This window comes from Melitaea cinxia, chromosome 5 (assembly GCF_905220565.1).
Source record: "Melitaea cinxia chromosome 5, ilMelCinx1.1, whole genome shotgun sequence".
Classification (NCBI taxonomy): domain Eukaryota; kingdom Metazoa; phylum Arthropoda; class Insecta; order Lepidoptera; family Nymphalidae; genus Melitaea; species Melitaea cinxia.
In genome coordinates this window covers 9524105-9541102 of record NC_059398.1, presented here as the reverse complement: position 1 = coordinate 9541102, position 16998 = coordinate 9524105, and the positions used below count along the sequence as shown (strand labels likewise).

The 16998-nt window shown below is 32.8% G+C and overlaps 1 protein-coding gene and 1 pseudogene across 1 annotated transcript; both read right to left on the bottom strand.

Moving 5' to 3' along the window:
- Positions 1-691: 691 nt before the first annotated feature.
- On the bottom strand, positions 692-15002 carry LOC123653541 (sodium- and chloride-dependent GABA transporter ine-like). The gene is made up of 2 exons (XM_045589531.1): positions 14757-15002; positions 692-1140 (listed from the first exon to the last, which is right to left on the bottom strand). Exons 1-2 carry the CDS (start codon positions 14840-14842, stop codon positions 894-896), a joined length of 333 nt encoding a protein of 110 aa, XP_045445487.1. The 5' UTR covers positions 14843-15002; the 3' UTR covers positions 692-893.
- LOC123654131 lies at positions 3817-3935 on the bottom strand (annotated as a pseudogene).
- Positions 15003-16998: the final 1996 nt, after the last annotated feature.

The window sequence follows — 16998 nt, the reverse complement described above, 5'->3', positions numbered from 1 at the left end:
ATTTCGTGATTGGTGAGTCAACCTACCATCCCCCGTTTTAACCCCAAAACGGAGTTAATTTCTAAACATACATTATTTGGATACCTTCTCGCCATCTATAGAGCATACATTTTAAATTTCAAGTCTCTTACTTCAAAAACATAGGACTTTCATAAAAATTTCCAACCCCCGTTTTACCCCCTTAGGGGTTGAATTTCGTAAAATTCGTTGTTAGCGGATGTCTACGCCCTATAAGTAGCCTTTCTGCCAAATTTCAAGTTTGTAGGTATTATAGTTTCGGAGATTTTGTGATGAGTGAGTCAAGCTATCATCCCCCGTTTTAACCCAGAAAGGGAGTTGATTTCTAGAGATACATTATTTGAACACTTTCTCATCATCTATAGAGCATACATTTTAAATTTCAAGTCTCTTACTTCAAAAACATAGGACTTTCATACAAACTTGCAACCCCCGTTTTACCCCCTTAGGGGTCGAGTTTCGTAAAATCCGTTCTTAGCGGATGTCTACGTTCTATAAGAAGCCTACCTGCCAAATTTCAAGTTTGTAGGTGTTATAGTTTCGGAGATTTCGTGATGAGTGAGTGACCTTTCGCTTTTATATATATTATTATAGATTATAGATTATAGATTATAGATTATAGGTAGCTTAGGTATCTCAAGTGTTATTTAATTATTTACAACACCTATTTATATATTTTGTTTATTATGTATATTTTGATACATAGCATTTTACGAAGTATTATATGGTTTTTGGTTTTGCCTCTTATATTTTACAAGTGTTTTCTTTTATTCAGTGGTAATATGGCTTTTTGTTTTACGCTAATCTTTCCAATTTTTATATCGTATAAACTTAGTTTAGAGAAATACTATCGTTTGCAACACACAACATGTAAATTATATATGCAATTTTGAAAAGTATAGATTAGTGTACAAAATAATTTTCTCACCTCCGCCGCTCTTGTAGCAAAGATAAGGAAAGCGCCATACATTGCCGAGACCAACCGAGTAGCCTACGCAAGCCAAAACGAACTGTATTTTGTTCGCCCAAAATGGTCTTCTAGGTTTTAAGTGAACAGTCTCCGCGTCCTCTTCCTCCTCGCCGCAGTCACTTTCGTGTGACGCGGTGTCTTCGTCTGGCGGTCTGTCAAAGTATTGCAAACATGTTAATTATACAGTTATTCTTTCATACTAAAAATCTCACGTGATTAGTACTCAACCCGTTCTCCGTGTAATAGAAATATCCTATTGCATTAATTCTTTAAAAACTAACACTGGCGGTAGTCAATAAATATCGTGTTATATGTATGTCTATCTAAGCAATCTACCTATAATCAAGCAATTCATGTATATATTATGTAGGTATATATAATCTGAATCTTGGAAACGGCTCCAACAATTTTCATAAATTTTAGTATGCAGGTGGTTTTCAGGGGGCGAAAAATCGATCTAGCTAGCTTTCATTTTTAGATAGATAATATCGTTTTATCCATATTTTCAGGCGTAATGAAATCTGCTACAATATCATTAGAATACGAAAGTAAATTTCGCCACTATCTATAAGGTTATAATTGCTCAGGTCAGTCAAGAAACGGGAAAACCCCGGTTCAAATTCACATGTCTCCAAATCGATATTTTCTTTTCCTTTTTTTTCTAATTGCACTCGTAATTTTTTATTTAAATATTTCAGTTCATATTTTTATTATTATTATGTCGGTAAGATCGAAAATATTATTCATATTTCATCAGTATGTAATTTGTATTTAAATAAAATTTCAAAAAATACGGTTTATTAAAAAAAAAACGAAAGCACTAAATCCAGCTACTTATATTAAAACGATACGGATCAACTATATTACGAGTATAATCGTTGATATTTTGATATGATTGTGTTCAAAAGTAGCCTAATATGTATGTAGTTTATTACATAATACATAAATAGGAAATGATGAATGATAAGTGAAAGATAAGAGCCTAAATGACATTTTTATTAAAAATTGCTATTTTGTACACAAAACTTAGTTTCTGTATTTATATTTTAAAAATAGAAAGAAGAAAGAAACAACAAGTTTAGCTTTATTTTACCATAAAAGACCAAGTAGTAATTTGTAAATTGTAATTTTGTGGTGTGTGTAAGCGATTATCGTAGCTTATAGACGTCTTCAACACTACAAGCATCGCTAGACCGTTGCCGACTCTACCCTAATCTCCCCTCCATGAGCCCTGGTCACCTTACTTACCACGGGAATACAACACTGTTTGAAAGTTGTATTACTTAGCTGTGATCTTCGGTAAGGTCGAGGTACCCCAGTCAGTCTGCTCCAGATTTTGAGAAGCATGTCTCTACTTCAGTTAAAACATACATTTTAGTAATGATTAAAGTAATGTTTAAAAATCCGAACAATCATAATAAAATTACTCAAAAAAAAAAAAGAAATTACAAACTCGCGGATTGAAACTTGTTTTTCATATAAATGTTCTCGTACTTAGCGACGAGTGAAAGTGTATTATTTATGTGTTTTAAAAAACAATATAAGTGTATTTTTTTACTAAACGACGTAAATTATCACGCGGTTCACATCTAGTTTAATATTTACTAATATTAGCATTCTGCACTCTTTCTCTATTTAAACTATAAGAGTGCGAAATTTCATATTCAAGTTCATTGTAAAAAGAGGTACAAAGTTTTTGCTTCACGTATTAATATATGTATATAAATAAAAATGAATGTTGCTAAGCGCATAACTCGAGAATGGCTCGACTAATTCGGTTAATTTATTACGTTACTTAAGGCCCACGGAAGCTTTTAATACGAAAAAAAAAAAAAAATTATAAAAAAATACTATTAACTTTTGACAGAACGAAGTCTGTCCGGGTAGCTAGTAGATAAATATATAAATAATTATGTATTGTTGACTTTAAAATTACCTTAATAATTAAAAAAAACACTAGTCAATAAATTTCACTTACACTTGATATGTTACGTTGCAACTCTTAGAAGTATAGCTTTCATTATGTCTGATACAGGATGGCATTTCGTACGGCTTATTATTATCGCACAATGTACGAGTACAAACAAAGCACGAAGTCGACGGTTCGCGAGTGTTCGTGAGACTACTTGAAGTTAGGCGAAACAGCGTAGTTTTAAGGTTTGTTATTTATTAATAAAATTAGACCGTAAAGGAAAATGGTGCTAAAGCAGTTAACCGATAGCATTTTTTTTCTACTTTGGCAGTAATAATCAGCTGCGACAGTAAGGTAATATGTATCAGGGAGATTACGGATATATTATTTTGTTCTTAAATTATTTCGGATTATCTGTTAGATTCGGATAGTTTTGATTACGGAAGTGAGAGTTTTAAAGATTTTTGAGCCCTACATTGTAATTAGTATTAGTAACCCATCGCAGTACATTAGTAATAAGCGTTATTATGTAACGATACCTTAAGTTTTACTGAGGTAAATAACAGAGCAGGAAATATCCTGCTCAAAATCTGGAGCAGCTGGTCTGGGGAAGTATACCTCGTAATACTGCTTTCAAGCAGTGTTGTGTTCTTGTGGTGAGTAAGGTGCAGTACGCTTATTTGCCAACCTAGTAGTAAAATTGCGTGCGTACAAAGTACACATGTCAGAAGTGAAACTTCTTTGGCAAACTAATTCAAAAAAAACCAATAAAAAAAAAACGGATAATCGGATGAGAACCCGTGTATTCAACATGTTATGAACGCTTAAAAAATCCGTTAAAATTTTACCCTTCATGCGCCTAAAGAAGTTTCACTTCAATCACTAAATAAAAAAACGAATTAAAAAAAAAACCAAAAGCCAACATCACGTGGTGTTCCCAGGTGATCACCCATTCAAGAACTGACCGCGCCCGACGTTGCTTAGCTTCGGTGATCGGACGAGAACCTATGTATTCAACTTTGTATGGACGTTTAAAAATTCGTGACTCGTGACGCCATGACGCGTTTGATCCGTAAAAATTTTACCCCTCATGAGGCTAGGGAAGTTTCACTTCAAAAAGTGTTGAAATTCGAATAATACTGAGCAGGGCAGGGTGACATTGAAAGTCATATACAAATGATGTTAGTAATCATTCTTTATGAACATCGACCTAAAGCACCAGGTATTTGCGTTGTTGATCTTTTGATTCTTTGGTAATCTTTTCTGTGATATATCTATTTTTTGTTTTATTAGGCTTAGTTATTTTTAAACAAAGATTTATATAAATGGTATTAATGGTAATGGTATAATAGTAAAAAAACTTTTAAGGTTTCCAGCGCTTAGAATAATTGTGTTTGCTTGCAAACGAAAAAAAACCGACTTCAATCACATCGACAAATAATACAACGTAATAGGCAGACGAAAAATAGTCAACTAAACACGCGTTATCAAAGATTACCCAAGAAAAGGTCATCAAATCTCGATGAAATTTAAATTGAACCACAAAACACGCATCAGCTTTCGAATAAAACAATGATCATTAAAATCGGTACACCTAGTGGAAAGTTATACGGTATAACACAACGTAGGTCGACGAAAAAATAGTCAAATAAATAATCATTATTAGATATAACTCGAAAAGTACTTGTCAAATCTCAATCAAAAATAAATTGAAATGGGACCAAATGAAACGCACCGCCTTTCGATTAGAAAAAAAAATTGAAATCGGTCCACCTAGTCCAAAGTTCTGAGATATCATACATAAAAATATACAATAGAAATGAGAAGCTCCTTTTTTGGAAGTCGGTTAAAAAACTAAGATTTGAATAAATAATTGTGTTTGCTCGCAAACGAAAAAAAAAACCGACTTCAATTACATCGACGAGTAATACAACGTAGATCGATGAAAAAATAGTCAAGTAACAACGCATTATCAAAGATTACTCAAAAAGTAGTTATCAGATCTCGATGAAATTTAAATGTGACCACATGATAAACTTCGGCTTTCGATTAAATTAAAAATCATTAAAATCGGTAAACCTAATAAAAAGTTATTGCGGATTTTCAAGAAGTTCCCTCGATTTCTCTGGGATCCCATCATTAGATCCTGGTTTCCCTATCATGGTACTAAACTAGAGATATCTTCTTTCCAACAAAAAAAGAATTATCAAAATCCGTACATCCAGTAGAAAGTTATGAGGTATAATACAACGTAGGTCGACGAAAAAAGCGTCAAGTATAAACGCATTATTAGCTATAGCTCGAAAAGTAGTTGTTTGATCTCAAATAAATTTAAATGGGACACACACCACCTTTCGATTGAAAGAATATTTGTCGAAATCGCTCCACCGAGTCAAAAGTTCTGATGTAACATACATAAAAAAAAAAAAAAATACAGTCGAATTGAGAACCTCCTCCTTTTTTGGAAGTCGGTTAAAAACGAGTGTGCTTTAGACCATACGACTGAAGTAAAACTTCTTTAGTTGCCCCCACAGTAATATAGGAAACGTATCTCTCTCTCTCTTTCTAACTTCACTAACTTATATCTTCTCCCTCTCAATTTCTGTTCGCCTTGCCCCATCACACTTTTCGCAACGCTTGCGTCACGCATTCACCAACTTACACAAAAATATATTATATAGCTGGCGCGACAGACGATGTCTTGTAGTGCGAATTAATAGTGCATGTACTTTTATGCATAATTAAAGAAAAATAGCATTCTGCACTCCTTCTTTAAAATATAAACTATAATTGTGTGAAATTTCATACTCCTCCGTCTGCGCAATTGTCGTAAAAAGGGGTAAAAAGTTATTGATTCACGTATTAATTATATAGATTTAATAAACACCTCATACTGATCGGAGTGTGATCCACTAGGCCTTATTCCTGGGTCCGGACACACACACGTACGGACGGAAAGACACATAATATAAATGCATAAACGCCCAGACCACGGTAATTGTTAGTTTTCATAAACGCACGGTTCCTTTTGATTGTTCCTAAATTATGGAACTGGAAATGCCTAGCTTTTAGTCAACAGTCATTCATACTTATAATTTTTTTTTGTAGTATGTGTCCATATAAATAAATATCCATATAAACATTAATGATGTTATCAAATATTGACGTACAAAATATTTATAACTTATATACATATAATATATACTTGTTCCTTATATATTCCTATTTTATAAAATGAATAAGAATTAATTTTAACTGACGCAAAATTGCTAATGATTTATTAATTTCCTTGCACAGATATCTAATAAATTACCAGTATCATGATGAATAACTGAGAATAAATATTTGTATAAACACAAATACTCCATCCACCCCGAGCGGGAATCGAACCCGTGAACATCGGTGTTTTAACCGCCACCGACACGGCACACGCACCATTACACCAGAGCGATCGTCAAATAATAAGGAGCGGTTGTAAAATAGGTAATGTTTGCTATAAATTGCAACTGATAAGCAAGACATTCAATAAAAGCCATTGTTTGCGTCGTTTGAACCGATGATGTAAAAACTGTTGCTTTCCTCAGATCGACGAGTCGACAAATTTTTACAGATACGACAGTACTAAAGATGAAATTCATAATATACCAAAAATAAAAATAATAATAAGTAATTGGTTGTTACATATTTTATTATTATCTAAACGCTGCTTGTAATGACGCTGAACGTCATGTTTATTTTCGGAATTGTGGTGTTAAGATTTGTAGCCGTAGAAAGCGGTCCTTGTATTTCGGTACATCTTGTTTGCTCACAAATATCGTAACTTGTCTGTCTTTGATGAAAATTATTAGCAGGACGGTTCTGTGGTTTAAATTCCCAATTAATGATTTTTATTCATAACGTCATACGTTTGATTTTATATAATAATAAGCAACTCATTCATCACCACTTTAATTACAAGATATAAAAATGTATGTGTGAATGATGTTGCGGGTAAAGCTAATATTTTAAGTGATTTACAATGAAACATAAATTTCGTCATGATCCAGTTGACGTACTTCGTTAGTAAACAAGTTGTTTGGATTAAAGATGATCGGCCTACGGTGATTAAAGTAAGGTCATAGAGCATTAAGGATTAGATTTCGTTAGACGTCACTCGTACCTACTTTCAATGTTTTATAATTTTTAAATCGCGAACTACGTTGGAGTGAGGTCATATGAAAGGGACATTTTTTTCATCCCTATGCCCTATACAATAAACACGACACTTTTTTGAAGTAAAACTACTTTACGCACGCTTGACTTGGGGAGTAAGATGATGGATTCGTGAAAAGAGCGTTACGCAAAGTGTGATCAGGCGAGACGAACGGAAGCTGAGAGGGAGATATAAGTTAATAAAGAGAGAGAGAGAGAGTTACGTTTCGTAAGTTTGATTTCAGTCGCGTGGTCTAAAGCGCACTCGTTATTTTTAAATTTGGTAGGACTTAACACGTGGTTCAATAAGTCCCGAGACTAAGTACTAAAAAAAGGTCTTTTTTATAAAATTAATTTTTATTCATCAACATAGTCTCCTCCAAGAGCGATACAGTCCCTCCAACGCTTTTCTAGCTTTTCTATCCCATGTGTGTAGAACGGTTTGTCTTTGGCTTCAAAATAAGCCTCCGTTGCTGCGATAACTTCACTATTTGAGTCAAATTTCTTACCCTGAAGCATTTTTTTTGAGGTCTGCAAACAGCCAGTAATCGCTGGGGGCCAAGTCTGGCGAATAAGGGGGATGAGGAAGCAATTCGAAGCCCAATTCGTTAATTTTGGCCATCGTTCTCACGGACTTGTGACAAGGCGCGTTGTCCTGGTGAAACACCACTTTCTTTTTGTTCATGTGAGGCCGTTTATCCGCAATTTCGTACTTCAATCGCTCCAATAAGCACATGTAATAGTCACTATTTATATTTTGCCCCTTTTCAAGGTAGTCGATGAAAAGTATTCCATGCGCATCCCAAAATATAGACGCTATAACCTTACCAGCCGATTTCTGAGTCTTTGGACGCTTCGGGCTGCTTTCACCAGCCGCTCTCCACTCCGCTGCCTGCCGATTGGATTTCGGAGTGAAATAGTATATCCAGGTTTCATCCATTGTTACAAACCGACGTAAAAAATCCTTTTTATTATAATTCATCAGCGCCAAACATCGCTCTGAATCATTGATACGTTGTTCCTTTTGATTAGTTGTAAGCAAACGCGGCACCCACTTAGAAAAAAGCTTTTTCATGGCCAAATTTTTATGTAAAATAGTGAAAACACTACCAGCTGAAATCTTCACTATCTCGGCTATCTCTCGCACTTTTACCTTCCGATCTTCCAATACAATTTTGAGGACTTGGTTAATATTTTGTTGAGTCACTGCTTCATTTGGACGATCTGAGCGTTCCCCATCATTGGTGTCCATGCGACCGCGTTTGAAGTCGGCATACCACCGACAAATGGTTGCTTTAGAGGGAGCTGATCCTGCATAACATTTTATAAGCCATTGCTGTGCTTCAACGGTATTTTTTCCCATTAAAAAACAATGTTTTATCAACACGCGAAACTCGTTTTTTTCCATTGTATCGAAATTACAACCGTAGCGTCACTTAAATGTTTCAAAATCAATAATTTTATTGTTCCATTTTTAAAAATTTGACACATATTCTTGTATTGATAGCCAGTACTTTTTAAAAATCAAAAGAGTTTTTAATATATGCGCCATTTCCAGGTTAGTCTCGGGACTTATTGAACGTTGTAGTATAATGTCGTTATAACGAAAGTTTTATTATAAGGTCCTACCTAGCTAATAAACAACAATGTAATAATTGATCTTTATTAATTCTTTCCTAGTTATTTAAAGTATTCAAAAAAATTTGGATTTTATCTTTTTCATAAATGCAGCTTTGAAAGGGACGATATGTAATATCACACAAAATTATACTTTATAAACGAAATTACATCTTAATATTTAGCGCATAATTGGTATATAAATATTCCTAAGTTTTTGTTATAAAATCACACATGAAGGGACTAGATAGTTATTTTCAGTCTTGCTCTTTATTTATCAATTTCTATGGCTTCTTATTTTTAGTGCGTCAACAGGAATTTTTAGGTATATTTTTTAAAGTGTTAGGTATATCAGATACATCTAATTAAAACGTTAAAATCGAATTCAAAAATAAGTTTTTAATGTGTCAATTATTTAGTATATCCCTTTCGTAACTATTTCTTGTGTCCCTTTCATAAAAATTTTAACTAAATTCAAAACTTGGCTATAAAATCTAAAAGATTGATCGAAATCTTGTTGACCTTTCTATCCAGTATGTGTATGCGTGTAGTCGATCACAATAAATGCTAATCAAAAAGACAGCAACTTACAACATTTGAAAGAACACTTTTAAGTGATAATAAAAACTTACTTTGAAGTGTAAAAACAATCGCAAGCTCAACACAGACACCTACCTATCTTTGAATTGATAAAAGTGTGAAATTAGCCGTGAAAGGATATGCATCGGTGCAGTTATGCAAGAAATAAGGTGTCGATTAAAATTGTTTTTTTTTTTTGCTGGCGATTCGAATTGTCTCGTTCAATACGTGTACTTTTCATGTACAAATTAACCAAATGATAAAGAAACATAGTTGTACAAGATAAGCGTTACGTTTGATTCTGTTTAATGTCATCAGAGAAACGTTTAATACATACGTTTGGTACATATTATTAAAACTTTTTCGTTCTTTTTCTAATATTTAATTTATTTTTATTTTTTCCATGATTATTAAATGTTTTATTACTTCTAGAATACAAATTGAGAAATGAAACAATTAAAAATAGTTATCTATTTTATATTTTAAAACAAATTAAAAATAATTATACCTACATGTTATACTGTATATGTAATGATAAAAATCAATTACAGATTCGTAACATTCTCTTTGAATCTAAGAATAATGTGTTAGTCTCACAAACACAAAATGTATAATACAAACAAAAGCAAAATAAAGAATAAAATTAAAAAGTAACTGATACTTATGTGACATTCTAATCTCAAGCTTCATCATATAGGTAAAATAAGGCACACTATCTCATTATAATTATTTACAATAAACTTTTGACAATTGTCAATTTAAAAAAGAAGGTAATCCTTAGCTGTCAACATGTAAGTATGTAAACGTATTTTAAAATCATTATCAAAATGACTGCGATAAGACCGAGCGCTCGATCAATCGTACTCATGTTTTGAGCGAGATACACAAGAGAAGATAATGGCTTCACCATGTTATCAGCGCCACAAGCGAAGGTCAAGTTGCTTGAATTCCGAAATATATAAGCCACCCAGATTTTCGGATAAACATGGCAAAATCCCTGTCACTTTTACGATCCTTTATGATTCTGGAAATTTTGACGAAACAAAAATAATTTCTGCAATCTAACATAAATTATCATAAAGATTGCTTATCTAAAGAGGCTTATCAAGACATTTCTTTCATCGTTCGAATTACGGTTTTTATGAGTAGTCTAATTGTAAATACTATAAGTTAACGTTTGTTGTTAACTGGTCTTTCCTTAGTTTTATACGTATCAGCATACGATTAGAAAAGTACACAAATTTTAATTTATTAAAAAAAGGAACACGATATCAATACAATTCCGATTCGATTCTAGATTCTTTTTTTTTTCTTATTATTGTTTCTTAGTTTCTGTACTGCGTAATTAATTTGAACTTGCTGTGTTTAGGATTTAAAAATGTTTTTAAAGCTCTTTTTAAATTTATGTAAGTTTGTAAAAAATGCCATCATAGTATACTATTCTATCTATCAGTAGTTACAGTAATCAGCTTAAAAATTTTAGCATTTATATAAGTAATTTAACAATGTCATTAAAGTTAAAGCTTAATGAAATTATGATACATAGTAATGGTGTTTTGAAATGACAATAATTGTTTTACATCTTACAATTTTGAAGTGTTTTATTTTTAGTTAAAGTATAAAATTTTTATCACAAAGGATGGTATTAACAGTTTTATAAGTGGTATTTTATTAATGGATTATTCTATGTATTATCTCTTTCTTATTTAAATGTTATTGCGTAAAACACATGATACATTATTGTGCAAAAAGAAGATTTAATGCTAATAGCATGCTCCATTAGCTATACCTTTCTATAAAATAAATTTTTCTAATAAGATCGATGATTTCTAAACTTTATATTTTTTACTATAAAAATTAAATAATGCGTTTCAATTGTGGACGCCTGTTTCCTTAATTTTTCAATTTTTACTATTAGTTTACACTCTCATATACATTTTGTTCAAACTTTTAATTATCAATAATATAGTTTTTATTCATCCACTCAAGTTAAAATTTCCTTTTATTAATTGTAGGAAAAGACATTTAACTTTAAGAGACATTTATTTTAATATACCTACTCTTTTTTCAAATATTAATTTATCAATTCATTTTAGTTTTCTATGGGATAATTTGACCTAAATAGTAATTAGTTTTAATTTTTTTCAAGTAACCATGTAGGTAAGCTGTTTATGTAATAATAGAAAATTTCCGCTGGCAAAGGAATTACAACGTAAATTTACAGACGTGAAGTAGAATTTCAGTATGATATTTTATGAAGAGCATTAACGTTTATAGATGTAACTAAAACTATTTCATTTTTATTATATATTTTATGCAAGCTAATCCGGTGAACTTCGTACCACCACAATTATACAAATGTGGTCCTAACACTATAGAATATATAATTGAGTATATGTATATATATATATATATATATATATACCGCGACTCCATCCGCGTGAAATTGAACAATAAAGTTATTTTTAAGTTACGCAGAGTTACGAAATAAATATATTTCTAAAATAAAAGTATGTTGCTCCTTATTACATCACCTATCGACCAGTGAAAGTCCCGTCGTAATCGGTTCAGCCGTTTCAGGGATTAGTCGCAACAAACAGACAGATAGACAGACAAAAATTGTAAAAAATGTTATTTTGGTATATGTACCGTGTATATATCCATATGCAATTAGTAAAAAAGCGGTTATTTTAATATTACAAACAGACACTCCAATTTTATTTATTTGTATATCTATATTATATAATTATAGAAGCGAAAGGTCCGATCTCATCACGAAATCTCCGAAACTATAACACCTACAAACTTGAAATTTGGCAGATAGGCTCCTTATAGGACATAGACATCCGCTTAGAACTGATTTTACGAAACTCGACTCTCAAGGGGATAAAACGGGGGTTGAAAGTTTATATGAAAGTCCTGTTTTTTTGAAGTATGAGACTTGAAATTTAAAATGTATGCTCTTTAGATGGTGAGAAGGTGTGCAAATAATGTATCTTTAGAAATCAACTCCCTTTTAGGGTTAAAACGGGGGGTAGGTTGACTCACTCATTACGAAATCTCCGAAACTATAAAAGCTACAAACTTGAAATTTGGCAGGTAGGTTCCTTATAGAGCTTAAACATTCGCTAAGAACTGATTTTACGAAATTCGACCCCTAAGGGGATAAAACGGGGGTCGGAAGTTTGTATGAAAGTCCTATGTTTCTGAAGTAAGAGTCTGAAATTTAAAATGTATGCTCTATAAATGATGAGGAGGTATCCAAACAATGCATCGTAATCTTTATATATAAAAGAGAAAGGTCACTGACTCACTCGTCACGAGAACTCAAAAACTGCTGGATGGTTCATCCATCCAGGATGGATAAAGATAAAATTTGGCAGGGAGGTAGATTATAGTTAGTAGATTATGTAGTAGAGTAGAGAGATTTTGCGATATTCCCCCGCTAAGGTGGTTTAATTGGGGTTGATAGTTTGTATGAAACATATACAGCAGTTATAAGTTCGTCGATAGGTTATTTATACTGCAGCCTGAAAATAAAACTAAAAATGTGGTGTATAGAGAGATTTTATAAAAATAACTATTAAATTATACTAAATTGTGCCTTTTAAAAAGTTACTTAGTATGATAAGCATTTCAAGTGAATGAAATAAAAAAATAATTTGCGTTAAACATTTTAATAGTATCTAATGCATATCTTCATAACCACGTGAAGGTAGTCGCGGGCAGTTAGTGTATTATAAAACAAAATCCCCAAAAGTGTATGTGATCGATTCCTTCAAAATCTACTGAACAGATTTTCATGCGGTTTCACCAATGAAGAGAGGGGGGTTTATGGAATGGCTAAGCCGATTTTGATGACAGTTTCACTGGAAGTTTGCCGGGAAAAGTTTGTGACACACTGATTTCAACGCGGGCGAAGCCGCGGGCACAGCTTGTATATATATATAAAATATATGAAAAAAATTTTGGCGGGTCAGCTAGTATTCTACTAATATTATAAACGCGAAAGTTTATATGTATAGATGTATGGATGTATGCATGTTTGTTCCTCTTTCACGTAAAAACTACCAAATGGATTGTAATGAAAGTTTATGATAATTTTATTTATTTATTTATTTATTCTACAAAAATCTGCCTTTTGCGAACTATTCTGGCGTACGCTGCAAAAAGTGTAGTTTACACGTATGTAATGTATGAACGAAATGTTTATCTTAATTAGTCCTCAAAAACAAAAAAGTCCGCGACAGCATATATCTATTTTCTATGAGTAAACAATTATCACCAAAACAGTGAACCATAAATACAATAAAAATTGATAATATACTTATTTCTAATGTAGTAACAAATTGATATTTATATCGCAAAATCAATTTCGATGAATTTTGGTATAAAGATAGATATTGAGAAGATAATAAGCGACTCGAAGTACTTACTAATCCTGAGCAGACGAAGTCGCGGGTACCAGTTAGTAACATATATGGCAAAATAACGTTTGCGGGGTCAGCTAGTATAAATATATATTTAATTTGGTGCAGTCGTTCGAAAGTTATGCTTGTACACATATTTTGGCAATTGACTTGTATTTATATACATACATTTAATCTTGCCCGAATTCTATAAATGGTTAAGTAAAATATTCATATAATCTAAATACGAATAACTAAATACTGTAATATAAATGCATAATTATTTTCAACTATCGATAGTACTTTTTGTACTAAGCTTTGTATTAAGATAACACATTGATTGTATTTAGATAAATACACAATTTATACAATATTATTGCGTTAAAAAAAAACAAAGAAGCATAAGACGACCCGGTCATAGATTATTATCACAAAACCATAATTTTAACACCCATAACTTTAATTTATTGTAATGAATTTAAGGTGTGGTAGCATTAGTCGATACATTTATCTTCGAAAGATCCAAAATTTAACCACCTATTTAATTCCCTCATAAACTGTTAAAATAATATAGGTAACTATAGCGACCCATGGTAATGTCTAAAATCCTTTTACAGTAATTTGTATTTCATTCATATAATACATAAATATATACATAAATATAGTTAAAAACGCTTATCTTTTTTTTTCTTAATTCTTGTTTTCGTTTTTACACGGTTTTGAACTACTTGAAGTTATGACCATTTGATATAAATGTCGTTAAAACAGTGTTATTATTACTTTTATCAGTGCCACCTCTCTATACACTCCAATAATATCTCAGTTTTTATAGGTTAATTCACATTAATGCTTTAGAACGAAGAGTTGTTAACGCAAATGTAGATTCAAATAAATTTCATGATTATTTTAATACATTTTTTTTTCGTTCAATGTACGGTAAATATAAGGTCAGTCACTGTAAGAGTTACTCGGTGAATCACAAACAAGGCAAAAATAGTTATCGTTAAAAGCAATTGAATAATGGGTTATAAGAGGATGTTACATCCGGAAAGACACTTACGTAGGAGGACGTACTAGATGAAAAAGTTCCGTAGGTGATGTTGGAACTCTTCTAATAACCATTTTTCTACCATCAGTACAACCCATTCCTATTGAAGCTAAAGAGCGCACAGAAGGAGCATATTGGTTAGTGCCACTGTCAGAGCCTTCTGGGTACACGGTCACTTGGTCATAGGGGCGTAGACTACGTGCAGAGGCTGCACCAGACGCGGCGTTCACATCTCGAATTTTGTGTGTATCAGTAAAGCTTTTCACTTTGCGAATTTGTACAGAGGGCGTTACAATCGGCACTGGTGAATTAGGATCGAGCAATTTCGACCTCTCCTGGCTTAGATCTTCATAATGATCCACGTGGATCGCCACGCTTGGCAAGGTGGCTTCCGCCGATGTATCGGCTTTATTCATTATAAGACGTCACAGGGTCATAACTTAGTGACTAATGTCGCGTTTGCCACTGGCAACGCGCAACTACTGAATAGTATATACCGTTTAAAAGGAATAAACCGAGCGAGGTCGGCTGAGCAAGCCGACCGACTGGCTCGTCAATCGCGGCAATTGGTAAACAAAGTGTGATTCTGTTATTGCAGAGTGGGGAGAGCGTAGGAAAGGAGAGGAGGGGGGAAGTTAGGAGGCCGCGCATGCGTTCAGGTGACCGCGATACGTAACCCTGCGCTCGCGACTGATTGAATAATTATGTATATAAAAAAATGTGCATGTTTATATAAGTAGCTCGACTATTTAAGCAGTCAAATTTAAAAATCGGTTAGGCATATTTTTTGTCACGCGGAACGTGATCTATTACACTTACAGGACCGTTTGAAGGAACGCAGTTAGGAGTCGAACATTGTGTATAAAAAAAGTCTTGTTGGAAGGTTGGGGAAAAAAGTCTTTTCGTATTTTCCATTAAAAACTTTCAATAAAAAATTTTTGGTTCTATTGTTTGTAACTGGCTGGTTTTGATACCACGAAAAGGTGACATTTTAAAAATTAAATTATAACGTAAAAAATAGTTTCCCTCTACTTTTCATTGGTTTTTCTGTGCACCGAAATGGGTGAATCCAACGAAGAAATTTGGTAAATTTAAAGTTTTACTTTAAAAAAGGGAAAAATACGACGCAAGCCGCAAAAAAAAAATTATGCTATATTTTGATGTCAAAGATGCATTTCGCTCTGTTCGCCCAGTTACGGGTTAACGTGACGATATTTAAGTAATTACGATATAACTGAAGATCTGAGAATTTACCGTAAAACAGTTTTGACCCATTTGAAAATTTGTATACAAATGCTGGCTATGCAAAACACCTCGATATATGGGTGTCACATGAACTCACTGAAAAAAACTTAAGACGTAATAATATCAAACCATTTTTAAGAGATTGATCACCAGTGACGAAACGTAGATCACCTACGCTAAGAATGTACGAAAGAGATCGTAGTCAAAACTCGTCAAGGTGCACAGACTATCACGAAACCCGAGTGGACACGCAATAAAGTGATTAAGTGATGTTGCATGTATGGTGGGATTGGAAATGCATTATTCTAAACATTTTTGAATATCATATCAAAAATGTTTAGAATTCCTAAAGTGTGGGTAACACAAAAATAAAATCGTAGATATTAAGGCATTATTCATTATGAGCTTTTACCACCGGGCAAAACCATCGATTGAGATTTCTACTATCAACAACTGATGAGACAGGCTAAGAATTGAGAAGAAACGACGACTAGGCTTTAGATTAGGAACCGCATTTTGAAGTTAGATAGGTTAGGGTTGTTTTTTTATTATTTTGTAACCAAATTAAGCGACCAGAATTGATCAACAGAAAAGTCGTGCTCTTTCATCACGACAAGTCGACGCATCCACCGTAATTATGCACCCTCAAATAGCCCCGAGCTTTCCCTGATCAGATTTTGATTTAAAGCCAACATCAAAAGAGGACTGTCAAAACTGTTTATCGCGGTATTTTAATGAGAAGTTCCAAAATTTCCACAGCAACAGGATCCTGTCACTACTGACACTACTATATATATATTTATCTAAATGAATTTTGTAAAATCTTTCTTTGAATTTCTATATAAAATACAAAGAATCTTTTTCTCCGACCACTATGTATATGTTTGAAAAATGTTTTAATAAAGCAGACATGTTTTAGTAATATTGAAATTTACGATAAATCTATTATAACTGTTTTAACTTCTGATCACTGCGGTCAAAAAGTCTGTCTTGAAGAAAACATTAATAT

What these genes read in the sequence shown, in the direction of transcription:
- LOC123653541 (XM_045589531.1), bottom strand. Translation starts at nt 14,842, where the DNA reads ATGGGTTGTACTGATGGTAGAAAAATGGTTATTAGAAGAGTTCCAACA. An exon ending in CATCTAGTACGTCCTCCTAC is followed by an intron (nt 1,141 to 14,756) that starts GTAAGTGTCTTT and finishes ATACTTTGACAG; the next exon opens with ACCGCCAGACGAAGACACCG.